The sequence below is a fragment of the Cannabis sativa genome, chromosome 2 (assembly GCF_029168945.1).
Source record: "Cannabis sativa cultivar Pink pepper isolate KNU-18-1 chromosome 2, ASM2916894v1, whole genome shotgun sequence".
Classification (NCBI taxonomy): Eukaryota; Viridiplantae; Streptophyta; class Magnoliopsida; order Rosales; family Cannabaceae; genus Cannabis; species Cannabis sativa.
The window spans coordinates 81,234,836-81,247,760 of NC_083602.1; the positions used below are offsets into that span (position 1 = coordinate 81,234,836).

General features: G+C 31.9%; 1 protein-coding gene across 3 annotated transcripts; it reads right to left on the minus strand.

Moving 5' to 3' along the window:
- Window positions 1-2,895: 2,895 nt before the first annotated feature.
- On the minus strand, window positions 2,896-8,614 carry LOC115719110 (uncharacterized). 3 transcript variants are annotated; one of them, XM_030648029.2, is made up of 6 exons: window positions 8,417-8,577; window positions 8,228-8,305; window positions 6,633-6,652; window positions 4,335-4,945; window positions 3,905-4,080; window positions 2,896-3,788 (listed from the first exon to the last, which is right to left on the minus strand). In XM_030648029.2, the coding sequence occupies exons 4-6, from the start codon at window positions 4,938-4,940 to the stop codon at window positions 3,302-3,304; spliced, it is 1,269 nt and encodes a 422-aa protein (XP_030503889.2). In that variant the 5' UTR covers window positions 4,941-4,945; window positions 6,633-6,652; window positions 8,228-8,305; window positions 8,417-8,577; the 3' UTR covers window positions 2,896-3,301. The 3 variants fall into 3 exon arrangements, with proteins under 3 accessions (XP_030503889.2, XP_030503888.2, XP_030503887.2); XM_030648028.2 differs by lacking the exon at window positions 6,633-6,652 and having other exon boundaries at window positions 8,417-8,614; XM_030648027.2 differs by lacking the exon at window positions 6,633-6,652 and having other exon boundaries at window positions 4,335-4,957; window positions 8,417-8,578.
- Window positions 8,615-12,925: the final 4,311 nt, after the last annotated feature.

Here is a 12,925-nt window from a genome sequence, read left to right on the forward strand (position 1 = left end):
AATTGTTGGGTTTTTGATTGTTGTTTTGGTTGTGGACGTTTTCCATAAAGATGTAATGTTTTTTTTAACTATGTTTCCGAAATGAGCTAAGCCAATAGGAAAGGATAAAAAAGAATATCAAATTGTGATTTTGCCGTTATGGCAATTTTCATTTCTCTGTTAGTTATACTAACGTGTCTTAAGACCATTAAAGCTAATGTTCATAGTTGCCACTTGCTGACACCCGTGTGTTGTTTTCATTTTGATTTTTTTTTTCTTTTAAATAAAGTACAATAATTATTTAAATGAAAAGTTTATAGTAGAAAGCTTATTCTGGCTGTTTAATATGCGGCAACACAAATGAAATAGTTTACATTGCTCTTGTTTGGGATGATTTAGGAGGCAAAGATAAAGAGGTTTATGTACTTTCATAATGATTTTTATACTCTTCATCATTGAATATGATCTGTATTATGAGGCATCATGCTGATTTTTGTGCCTCGAGTCTGATTTTTCATTTGGTGCGTTCAAATTTATGATTTTCAAATACCATTAAATAGTCTCTCAAAACCATTATTTATTGCCTTTTAACCATTATTTCATTTGGGGCGTTTCTGGTGATCATTTATATTGAGATGCTTTGTGTAATTTTTTTGTCTCTGTTGGGCCAATATATCAACCAGAGTTTTATAAAGATACATTCGCATACGAACTTTAAAGATTTTGACCATTTATTAATGATTAAATATTTTACTGTAATACATGATCTTGAATGATCAGGATTGTACCTTATGTGTGTGTAGGGGTATTTCTTACCATAATCGCTCCCTCTGGAAGAGATCACCGAATTTAATCAAAAATCAACACAATAAATTGATAAAATTGATCCGTTGTTGGTTTATTTGAAATGTCAATCTTTATTTGAAATGATGTGTGATATATAATTATCTATATTTAAAACATAACTCCTTCAAAGTCCTAATTATCTTGATTGTTAAAAATTCATTAATCATTAAGGTGCTTTACCTATTAGTAAGATAAGCTCATTGAGTTAAGTATCTAGACTGATATAGGTAATCCCATTTTCTTACATCAAACATTTGTATAGAGGGGTTCATCCAATCAAATTTACATTATTTTGCTCATAGTGTATTCGATTTGCAGTATCACATCACTGTTTGTAATCAACATTGTAATGGAATCATAATTACGATTCTAATATTTGGTTTGCCTTTAAACTCTTGTAATGACATTCCATTGTAATCACTATTATATCACTTGTATAAAAAGTGATTACACTCCTATACCTCATGAATCCTCATTACAGTTACTTAAAATGATTATCTTACTCTTACTTTATATTTTTTCTTACTAAAGTAGAAATAATTTTGTCAATTTATTATCTATTCAAATATTAATTCCAACAACAAACCAAACACAACAATCAATTCAAATTACAATTTTTATTCCATTACATTACTATTACCGTTACAATTATCATTCCATTCCACCAAACCAAACACCACCTAAGTACAGATTTTATATTTTGGATTCAATCCAATCCGCACAATATCTCAAATTTAATTCAATCCACAACAGTGTGGATTGGATCAGTTCTTTTAGATTGGTTACTTTTTAAACTAAATTATTTATTATTTATGAAAAACAATTTTTTTTCACATAACTAGCAATAAAATAAAATAAATTATTGTTATTTATGTCTCCAACAACAAATTAAAATAAATAAAATAACAAATAACAAATTTAAAGGAAGAAAAAAATTGTATGTATAAAAAAATATTAAATTTTGTTTTAAATTGTATGTAGAACAAAAAAAAATTATATATAAGAACAGAATATACATTTGATCTATTAAGTTTTAAAATATAATTTTATTATATGTATTAGACTTTTAAAATATTATTTTCTTTACATTAAAATGTTAATTGTATATATAATTTTTAAATTTTTGTAATAAATATGTATAGACTGGATTGGATCGATTACTTTTATATGTCAATTAACATCCAATATGCACAAGTGCAGATTTTGAATTTTCCAATCCAATCCAATCCAATACGCACAAGTGCGGATATTCGCACTTTGCAGATTAGATTGGATTAGATCGTGCGGATTGGATTGGAACGACTATTTAATGAACACCCCTAATTTTTTATATGTTTGTAAAAGCCATTGCTATGAGGTGGCAGTTGGTAGTACCACTTAGAGGTAACGCGTTATAAATGGTTAGTAATATTCCATAATAATTAGGAGTGTATTTAGATCGAGTTGGATCTGATCCGGCTATGAATTGACCTGATCCAAATCATGCAATGATCCGCTACGCCCCGCTCCACTTTATCAAATACTCGAATCGATCAGATCTGACTCGACTTATTAGAATCACATCTGATCCAACCCAAAATTTTAATTTTATTTGGGTTTTGAGTCCTAGGTTCGGGTCCAGGTTCGGCGCCCCGGGTCATAGGTCCAGGTACCAATTCGGGTCCCGAGTTTGGGTCCAAGTCCCGAGTCCTAGATCAAAATTCGAGTTCGATTCAGATCCAGGGTCCGAGGTCCATCCAGGTCCGAGTTTGGGTCCGATTCTCGAGTCCGGATCTAGATCCATGTCCGAAGTCTGGATCCTGTGTCTAAGTCCAAAATTGGGTCTAGGTTCCTTGTCCTCTTCACACAAAATACACCAAAATGGTACAACTATTAAGGATCATCTTAGAGACACATTTATCAAGCAAGGAATTCAATAATTCTTAGAAAATCAATTTTCAATACTCATTATAGGCATTCCACACATCTTAAGCACACCATATTGATCCGTTTCAAAAAAAAAAAAAAAAGCACACCATATTGATAAATCATTTCTGTAAATTAAAAACTAAAAAATTAAAACATGAGAAGTAAAAGAAAAGGAACAACCAAATTTTCTTCGATAAATATAGAAACAATGCCCTGATAACTTTTTTCCAAAAAACAAAATAAATAAATAAATAAATGCCCTGATAACTATTATTTGAGTACTGCTGGCAAGGTCCCCCATTTCTTTATATCAAACCTAATAAGTAATAAATTCCGAATTTCCTTATTTTTTAATTAAAAAAACTAAAAACTGCTAATGGAAATGCACTCCTTTTCGTAGGTAAATACCGTCCTATCATCAATTCCCCTCTTTGATAAAGAAGTCAAACTTTACAAGTTAGAGCCCAACTAAAATGAGACACCTATCACCCAGAAGCACCTTCATTCTTCTTTTTCCCTTTCTTTTTCCTAGTGAAATGTTAAAGAGTAGATTAAAGGGCTTCTTCGATCAGACAGTAGCCCATTCAAAATAAGGGCAAAGGGCTCCTCTAGTGGCAGTCCAATTACCACAGCCGAAGAAGAAGCATCCATGCTTTGGTCCTGGTTTTTGTACCACTAGCTTTCTACTGATGGCACCGCAGAAGCAGAAAACATGTTTCTCTTTGCTTTGATCAACCTGAATCTGATGAAACTGGACTAAAGGTACCAATTGGGCCTTCGTTCTAGGGGGTTGTTGGGAAATGCCAGGTTGGCACCCCACAAACTGTTGCATTGTTAACGGAAGCTCCACAGGTTGCCATGTCAGTGAGTTAGTTATGGAAAAGTGGAATCCACGATGCATGAGGTTAGTAAGAAGACGAGCAGTGTTCTTAGCGTCATCAAGACCACAGTGGGCACGGCCTTCCCATACAATACCAGCCAACTTCACAGCTTCTTTAAGGTTGCACTTTATCCCACCAAATACCTCATGAAACGGGACCTTCAAGTTGATCCATCTGTAAATGGATGAAACAGAAAATTTATACCATTAGCCTAGAAGATTAGCTCTCAAGCAAAACATAATATATGAATTTCAAATTTACATCTTTACTTGCATGAGAATAAGCAGTACCTGTTGAAGTATGGTGGCTTACGGATCCTTTTGAATTGACATTCAGATTCCAGCATTACCCGACAATCCCAATTAGACCATGTAACTACAGCAAAATTGGTTTGCTTAACACCCTTCTCTTCCAGCCATTTATCATGCAGCAACAGGGCTTCACTTAATAGAACACCTTTGTCAACCTGGATCGAAACAGATTCACAAACAAATTAATAAGTTAAAACCTGTAATGAATATACACGGAATTCATAAACAAATAAATTGAACTTCAAAAAAAGGCAAACTCTAGTGTCTGGTTTTATATCAGTGAAGCAGGTAGATTGTTAGAACTGGCATTGTATTGACATTAATTAACTAAGAGAAAATACTACTTCAAGACAAGTGCTGAGGTTTAAATTTTTCTTCTGAAAAAGTTGATGGAAGAAAATCTCATTACCTGTGTTTGCTGAATACCGGTAAGCTCTTTGCAAAAATCAGTAAGATGTTGATTGTGAGTAGGACGCACATATACTTGAAATTGATCTTCCAGCTGTCCAGTCATACTATTCACAAGTACGGATGGGAACTCTATAATTTCTTGTGGATGAGGATTCTTTTCTTTGTCACAAGTTGCCTCAAAGTCTATAACCACAAAATACTGAAACTCTTGGTTTATAAACTCTGCTTGGTAATTTTGGAATACCTTCCTGAAGGGAACATATTGAAATCGATTATCATCTGGAATACAGTAGTCATGACTCATAGGAGAGAAATGATCTTCTAGTGCATAAAATTGGTTCTGTTGGGCCCTCTGATTGTCAGGATGATATCCTGACCAAACATAAAATTCCTGTTGATAGATTGGTCTATGGTAACCGTCACTAGAAGGCACAAAGTATGTGCTGTCAAGAGATCCACCTTCAGTAATGCCATCTCCAGTGTAGCTAACAGTTCCATCTTTAGGCTTAGACGATCCTTCTTCAAAGGTACCCTCATATTGCATGTTATGACGTATTGCTTTCCCATGGAGGCATCTTGTGGATGCTTCACAGTACTTCTGCATTTTCTCTGCCACAGAAGCTACAGTTGATCAGTTCACAATGCATGGGAAGATAAAGGAAGTCAGCGATCACAAGCGTATCAATAATAATAATAATATTAACACATTACACCATGTTTTAATAAAACAAAATCAATATGGACTCTTATTTCGTGTGAAAAACTGCAATGGAAATGTGTATTTATCAAGACCTTTAATAGTTTTTCTTTCATTAAAATAAAACTGAGTGCAAAGAAAATAGGCATTGACACAAATGAAGAACCATGCTTCATAATCAAGGGCAAAGAAAATAGAAAATAGAAAACTATTCAGATTTCTATGTATGCATATCTATGATCTATTATAAAATAAAAAGTTCAACTTGATCTATATATATGCACCAGATTTCTAGTTTTGCAGTAGAAAATTACTCAGATTTCTATGTACGTATATCTACTGTAAATATCAAAGAAAGATTAGCAAGCTAGTTCTGGATATAATATTATACAATACTCAGGTTGCCTAGTTTTATCTCTAAATTCTAAACCATGCCAATAACGTAAATGTTATGCCAGCTACCTCTAGGTATACTATACATATTAAAGCAACCAATAGTTATCTAGCTAGTTCTAGTTTGTCACTTCAGCCAATCAAATTGCACGGTGCAAATTACAAACCAAAACCCTCTCTGTTGCTTATAGAATTCCACCCAAATTCATTTAAACCAAAACTCTCTGTTGCTCAAGGGAGGGGAGGTGGGGCAAGCTGTAGAGAGACCTATTTTCTACTAATATTTATAATTTCAATGTATATATGCTATAAGTATAGTTGATTGTTACACAACATCAACACTACGTGGATATAAGGTGAAAATAAATCGGCAAAGCGTAGGACCAACTACCATAATCTTCTCTATTCAAAACCCAATGTCTTAAAACTTCATTTTTAGATACTAAAAGCACATTGTGGCAGGAAATACATGGTTTACGGAAGAACAACAAAGCATCGCTCAAGAAAACAAAAACTTGACTCAACTTGTACGTTGTATCTAAGTATTCTGTATAATAAAGGCTTTGTGTCAAGCATTACAAGCTACAGGAAGACCTTGCAACTGAACAGACTCTTCAATGAGACTCGATCACCAAGTTGTTCTGTTTGTTGAGCTAGCATATATTATTTTACATGTACCTTCTGAATTTCAAACCAAACAATGAATCTTTATTTTTTACTGCCCTATGTTTCATCTGAAACTTAAAGTTTCAAGGATTCGATTTATTTATACATCACTAAATATGGATCTAAGAAAATAACAATTCATCATTTCAACATTAAAATTTCAATACAAATCTACTCCTGAATTTTATTTATAGCTCTGTGCCTGAGTATAACTATGTTTCAGCATAGTTTCAGCTTTGGTTCCTTCTCTTATTACTTTTCCAAATTCACAAACAAGTAAACTATTTAAATAAAAGAGAAAATGAAGAGGTATTGGAAATATAATAGAAGCAAAGCAACGTATTACATAAAACACGCAACCAAGACGATTTACCTCTTACTTGGCCTTCAGACATCATATGAGCTGAAGGCCAAGTAAGAGTTTAGCTTTAACAATAACACAGCCTAATGGATTCACACACGCTGAGGACATGTATTGGGTTCAAATGAATGATTAGATGAACCTCCATATAGCATATCGAAATAACAGAACTGAAATACCTCAATCCCCATGCTGCAACCTAAACGTGTTGAGCAAAGAAGACAGTATCAAAATCTGGAAGCTCCATATCATTGAGAATGCAAATTAAATATATAAAATAAAAATCCAAGACAAGGGGCAAGGACTACTGCATGACACATAGAGAATAGCAGGACCAACCCTCAAAACTTAGAACCAACTTCATGTTGTCTCTAAAATCCAGTGTACTGAAAAAATGTGCTGGATTTCTACACTATCAAACCGGTAAACTGCTCATCTTTTCTTTTTTTGGCTGGACCATCTACTTAATTTTCTGGATACGACCAGATCGCTATATTTAAGAAAAAAAAAAATTCAGAAACACTTTATTTAGGAAAAATAGAATAAGTGAGGAAAAAGAAATCCTCAGAAAATATTCAAGCTTGTTTTTTGTTCCAGTTCATCCACATTTTTTATAATACTACCACCCTTGAGCCCTAACTCTAGTCTACACAGTACACCCAATAAAATGACATCAAATATTCAACGATTTTTATCACTTTTATTTTATGATGTTAATTACAGTATATCTCACACATCCTAAGCACCACAAAAACAGATCTTCCTTTTCGATCCCAAACAAAAATGCCACCCATATGTTAACCTCTATAAATTTACAGACCTCAAGCCTCAATGCAGCTTTATCAGTCACAAAACAGCCTAAATAAGAGCCCCAGCACTGCAATCTGCAGCCTGGTATGTCTTACAAGTTAATTCATCATAGAATAGCCAATAAACAAGCCATTACCAAGTATACATAGTCATTATTCACCTCAGGATTAATAAAATACACTTGGTTGAGTGATGATTAAAGAATTTTCACTTGTAAATTGGCCTTTGAATCCCTAAAGATGCAAGATTTCCCACATAATGTATACAAATTTAATTTATTAGGAAAACCGTAATGGGGCTTGTGAAAATTTTGTGATATTTTTTGTAAAAAAAGTTAAGAGTGAAGATTTCTATCAAAAAAAAAAATGTTGAGTGAGGCTTATGCCTCCGTCCAACACGAGACTAACACCTCGCCTAGCTAAAGCAAAGAATGCATTTCAAAGGAATATTTTTTTGTTTAGTTGGATGAGATTTTTCTTTTGATGAGTGTCAAGTTTAGTATAATTTATAAAATTCGGAAATTCAATTAATATATAAAAAGAGAAAAAAAAAATAGAGAGAGAGAGAGAGAGAGAGAGAGAGAGAGAGAGAGAGAGGTTGGGGTATTAAACACCAAATTACAAAACTTGCAATTTTCAACTTATGAATTAGCCTGCTCTGAATTTAGGAGCAAAGTTAACTGTAGCCAATTATAACATAACTCCCCATTACTGACTTATGGAAGCGTTGTAACATATTCAGTATCCTTGCCCAGTACATTAAATTAAAAAACAGTAAACATCAGTACCCATCACTTAATCTACTTTTATACATTTAAAAAAATCTAATTTTACACATTAAAAATAAATAAAAAAAAAAATACAAACATAGATCTCGATACGAATGAAGACATAGATGACCACACATACACATTAAACAAATTACAATCCATGAAAAACAAAGATTAGAGAAAGAAAAAATATACCTTGTTGTTCAAGGGCCATCATGATCATGAACGTGATCAAGAACAAGACGATTCAGATCTCCCTCGAAAATTTTCCACCTAATTAATCCAGATAAAAGACATTTATAAAAATCGCAAAATTAAGATAAGGAGAAAGAATTTAGAAGAGAGTGGGAGTGGGGGGAGTGGGAAAGAGTAAAAGGAAATTACATGCTATGAAGGCGAAGGAAAGGAATCGGAAGAGCAAAGAAATAACAGTTGTTATTGTTCTTAGAAACCTAATTGAGAAACAGAGAAAGGAATTATAATAGAGACGAGAAGTAGGCCTCAAGGAACTCTCTCCATACTTTCTCTTCGTATCGCCGTAGGAAATGGGCTAACATGGAAAATGGCCCAAATACATTGATTACGTTAATGAAAATTAAGTAAGTATTCCTGCCAAAATAAAAAATTAGTTAATAAAAATTATAAAAATTTACTTATTACATATTTATTTAATTTTAATATTGGAAAAAAATAGGAAAATACAAAAAAGAAAAAAAATTACAAAAATACTATGGGCCGGCCCATTAAACATTTATACAGCCCACATCTAAATATTTACAAAAATACCACATGCTCCAAACCTTAAGCCGCACGGAACGAACGATGAAGATGAACATACCTCCATCGTTCAAATCAGCAACACAACCAGAATGAAACCAAAACGAGGCTAATGTAATCATTAATTCCGGCGAAAATCAACTGGAAAAGAAGACCTACAATGATCTAAACAAAAAATTACAGAAATAAAAAAAAAACCAGAAAAACTGGAAAGAAACTGAAAATACACATTTGTTTTCGGTTTTACTCGTTCAAAACAACTCCCTCTAATATCAAAAGCCAAATTCATGCAATGTAAATGTTGGGTTTTTATGCCCTAAATAAAACCCATTACAATCTAATCTGATTTATTATCAATAAGAGATTTGAAGTGATGTATTTTTCATGCTTATGGTTTAATATATGCACAAAATCAGTTAAGTCCAGAACATATATTCATTCACAATTACAGTGATGTCAACACAGTGAAATGTGATTGTGATTATATGATTCAAAAGACTAAGTCCATGTTTCATCAGTGTTTTGGATTTACACTGATGTGATAATCAGCGATGAAGTGTACTTACACTTGGAGTAAGTGTTATGTTCTTTCCAGAACATTGGCAAAGTATACTAGTTTCGAATGTATGGAGTATACATTGGACTGGACCGATATTGATCTTAGTTAAAGATATTATAATACTTACTGCTGTATCTTTCTAAGACAATATCACTAGTTGATCTTAGATAAAAAGAATCTAAATCCTGATATGCCTAGGCTCAATCTCAGGAGTGCTATTCATGTTCTTTGATTTATTAGTTAAGCCTACTTTTGGGTCAGGGTGATACGTATATTTTGGGAACATGATAGTATGAATGAGTGGGAGCGCTGAACATAAATATGGAATCTATAGCTTCTACAGGTGTTTAGAAGTCAAGTGATGATTTCCTTCGAGCTTAGCTAAATAGAAGTAAATGGATGAGCTCTTGTTTTAGTGATTATATTTTAGTTCACTAAAACATCATTTACAGGTAGCTAAGTGTTTTAAGGAGCCAAATACATTGAGGGGTAAAACGGTAAATTTATCCCTTCTCGGAGTAAATCATCTATATAGAGGATCTTTAATCAAAATAAGATATAACGATGGTTAAATAAGATAGCGTATCTATATCGTGGAACATATAGAGCGCTCTATATAACTGAGAGTGTAATTCCAAGTTCTAAGAGTGGATTCAACCAGGAATTAATAAGTTAGGGAATTTACTTGGTAAATTCGGTTCGACTTATTGGAAGCTCAGTAATATAGGTCCATGGTCCCCATTCTAGTTGAGAACATACTGCTTGTAAGACTCAATAATTGATTTATGATTAATCAATTATAATTCTAGAATTAGACTGTGTCTAGTTTGTGAATTTTCACTAAGCAAGGGCGAAATTGTGAAGAAAAGAGATTCTAGGTTTATTTATTAATTAAGAGACTCTATATGTCTAATTAATAATTATGTTAAATGACAATATTATTTAATAATCTATTTTAGTTATTAAATAATTAATTTTGGAATTTAAATGGTTAGAATTAGAAAATTAGCGTTTTTGAGAAAATAGAAATGAAAATTGTTAAAACTGCAAAATTCCAAGTGGGGCCCATTAAGACCATGGTCGGCCACTTGAAGAGGGTTTTTCCAATTAATATTTTCATTATTTTAATGCCAAATAATTACTAACCTAAACCTAGTGGTTACCTATGTTGGGTTTTGTGTCCTAAATAAAACCCATTTCAATATAATCAAATTTACTAATAAAGATTAGAAATAACATTTTATGTTGCATGGTTCACATGATTTATTTCATTATTATATAATGTATAAATTCTATTTAAGTCCAGAACATATATATTTGTTAATGATTATAGTGTTGTCAGCACAGTGGAATATAATCTTGATTATATGTTCGAAAGTTTATTCCCTGATTTGTCAGTTCACTGAATTTAGACTGGCATAATAATCAGCGATAGGTATTCTTACACCTTGGATAAGTGTTATGTCCTTTCCAGGGCATTGGCAAAGTTTACCAGTATCGGATGTATGGAGTATACATCGGAAGGGACCGATATTGAACTTTGATTAGATATGTTAAAATTTACCGTAATATCTATTCAATTCAATATCACTTGTTGATCCTAGATCAAATGATCTTAATCCTGATATGGTTAGGTTCGATCTCAAGAGTATTATACATGTTCTTTGATTTGTTAGTTAAGCCTACTTTTGGGTCAGGGTGATACGTACATTTTGGGAACATGATAGTATAATTGAGTGGGAGCGCTAACATAAATATGGAGTCTATAACTTCTCTAGGAATTTAGAAGTGAAACGATGATATCCTTCGAGCTTGGCTAAACAGAGATAAATGGTTGAGATCTCATTTCACTTCGGTGAAATATCATTTATACGGAGCTAAGTGTTTTAAGGATAAAATACATTGAAGGTGTAACGGTAATTTAGTTCCTATTCAATGTAGATCATCTATTAGAGGGTCATTGATCAAATTAGGATTATAACAATGGATAATTAATAGCGTATCTATATCGTGGAACATATAGAGCGTTCTATATGACTGAGAGTGCAATTCCAAGTTCTAAGTGTGGATTCAATAAGGAATTAATAAGTTAGGGAATTTACTTGGTAAATTCGGTTCGTCTTATTGGAAGCTCGGTTATATAGGCCCATGGTCCCCATACTAGTTGAGACCATACTGCTTGTAAGACTCAGTTAATTGATTTTAATTAATCAATTATAATTCTAAAGTTAGACTATGTCTAGTTTATGAATTTTCACTAAGCAAGGACAAAATTGTAAGAAAAGAGATTCTAGGTTTTATTTGTTACTTAAGAGACTTTATATGTCTAATTAATAAATATATTAAATGACATTATTATTTAATAATTAATTTTTAGTTATTAAATAATTAGAATTAGCATTTAAATGGTTGAATTTAAAAATTGGCGTTTTTGAGAAAATGAGATGCAGAAATGATAAAACAGCAAAATTGCATAAGTGAGGCCCAATATCCAAAGCCCATGGCCGACCACACTTAATGGCTTTTATCATTTATTTTTTCATTTTTTTAATGCCAAATAATTCTAACCTAAACCTAAGTGGTTACCTATAAATAGATAGTGATGGCTCTGTTGGGTTTTGTGCCCTAAATAAAACTCATTTCAATATAATCAAATTTACTAATAAAGATCAGAAATAACATTTTATGTTGCATGGTTCACATGATTTATTTCATGATTATATATAATGTATAAATTCTATTTAAGTCCAGAACATATATATTTGTTAATGATTATAGTGTTGTGAGCACAGTGGAATATAATCTTGATTACATATTCAAAAGTTTATTCCCTGATTTGTTAGTTCACTGGATTTAGACTGGCATGATAATCAGCGATAGGTATTCTTACACCTTGGATAAGTGTTATGTCCTTTCCAGGGCATTGGTAAAGTTTACCAGTATCGGATGTATGGAGTATATATCGGAAGGGACCGATATTGAACTTTGATTAGATTTGTTAAAATTTACCGTAATATCTATTCAATTCAATATCGCCTGTTGATCCTAGATCAAATGATCTTAATCCTGATATGGTTAGGTTCGATCTCAAGAGTATTATACATGTTCTTTGATTTGTTAGTTAAGCCTACTTTTGGGTCAGGGTGATACGTACATTTTGGGAACATGATAGTATAATTGAGTGGTGTTAAATGCTAAAATACTACATATTTTATAGTGTAAAAATACAAAATAAAATTAATTCTTTATAATATTTTCATGAAATTAATACAATATATTTTTATATTGAAAATAATTTATTAAAGATTAATTTTATCTTTGTTTATAAATAATAATTAATATTTATGGCATAATAGGGAAAAAGAAATAAAAAGTTAAGAAAATGCATTGTTTTTATTTAAAGAAATACAAATTAATTAGATTTTAAATAAATATTTTCATTAAAATTATTATGATATATTTCATGTTGAAAATATTTTGTTTGGATTTAATGTTGTTTGTGTTTGATTGAAAAAAAAAAAATAGCATTATTAAAAGAAAAGAAAAGAAATAAAAAA

What these genes read in the sequence shown, in the direction of transcription:
- LOC115719110 (XM_030648027.2), bottom strand. Translation starts at nt 8,255, where the DNA reads ATGATCATGATGGCCCTTGAACAACAAG. An exon ending in CCGGTATTCAGCAAACACAG is followed by an intron (nt 4,081 to 4,334) that starts GTAATGAGATTT and finishes GTTTCGATCCAG; the next exon opens with GTTGACAAAGGTGTTCTATT. An exon ending in AAGCCACCATACTTCAACAG is followed by an intron (nt 3,789 to 3,904) that starts GTACTGCTTATT and finishes ATCCATTTACAG; the next exon opens with ATGGATCAACTTGAAGGTCC.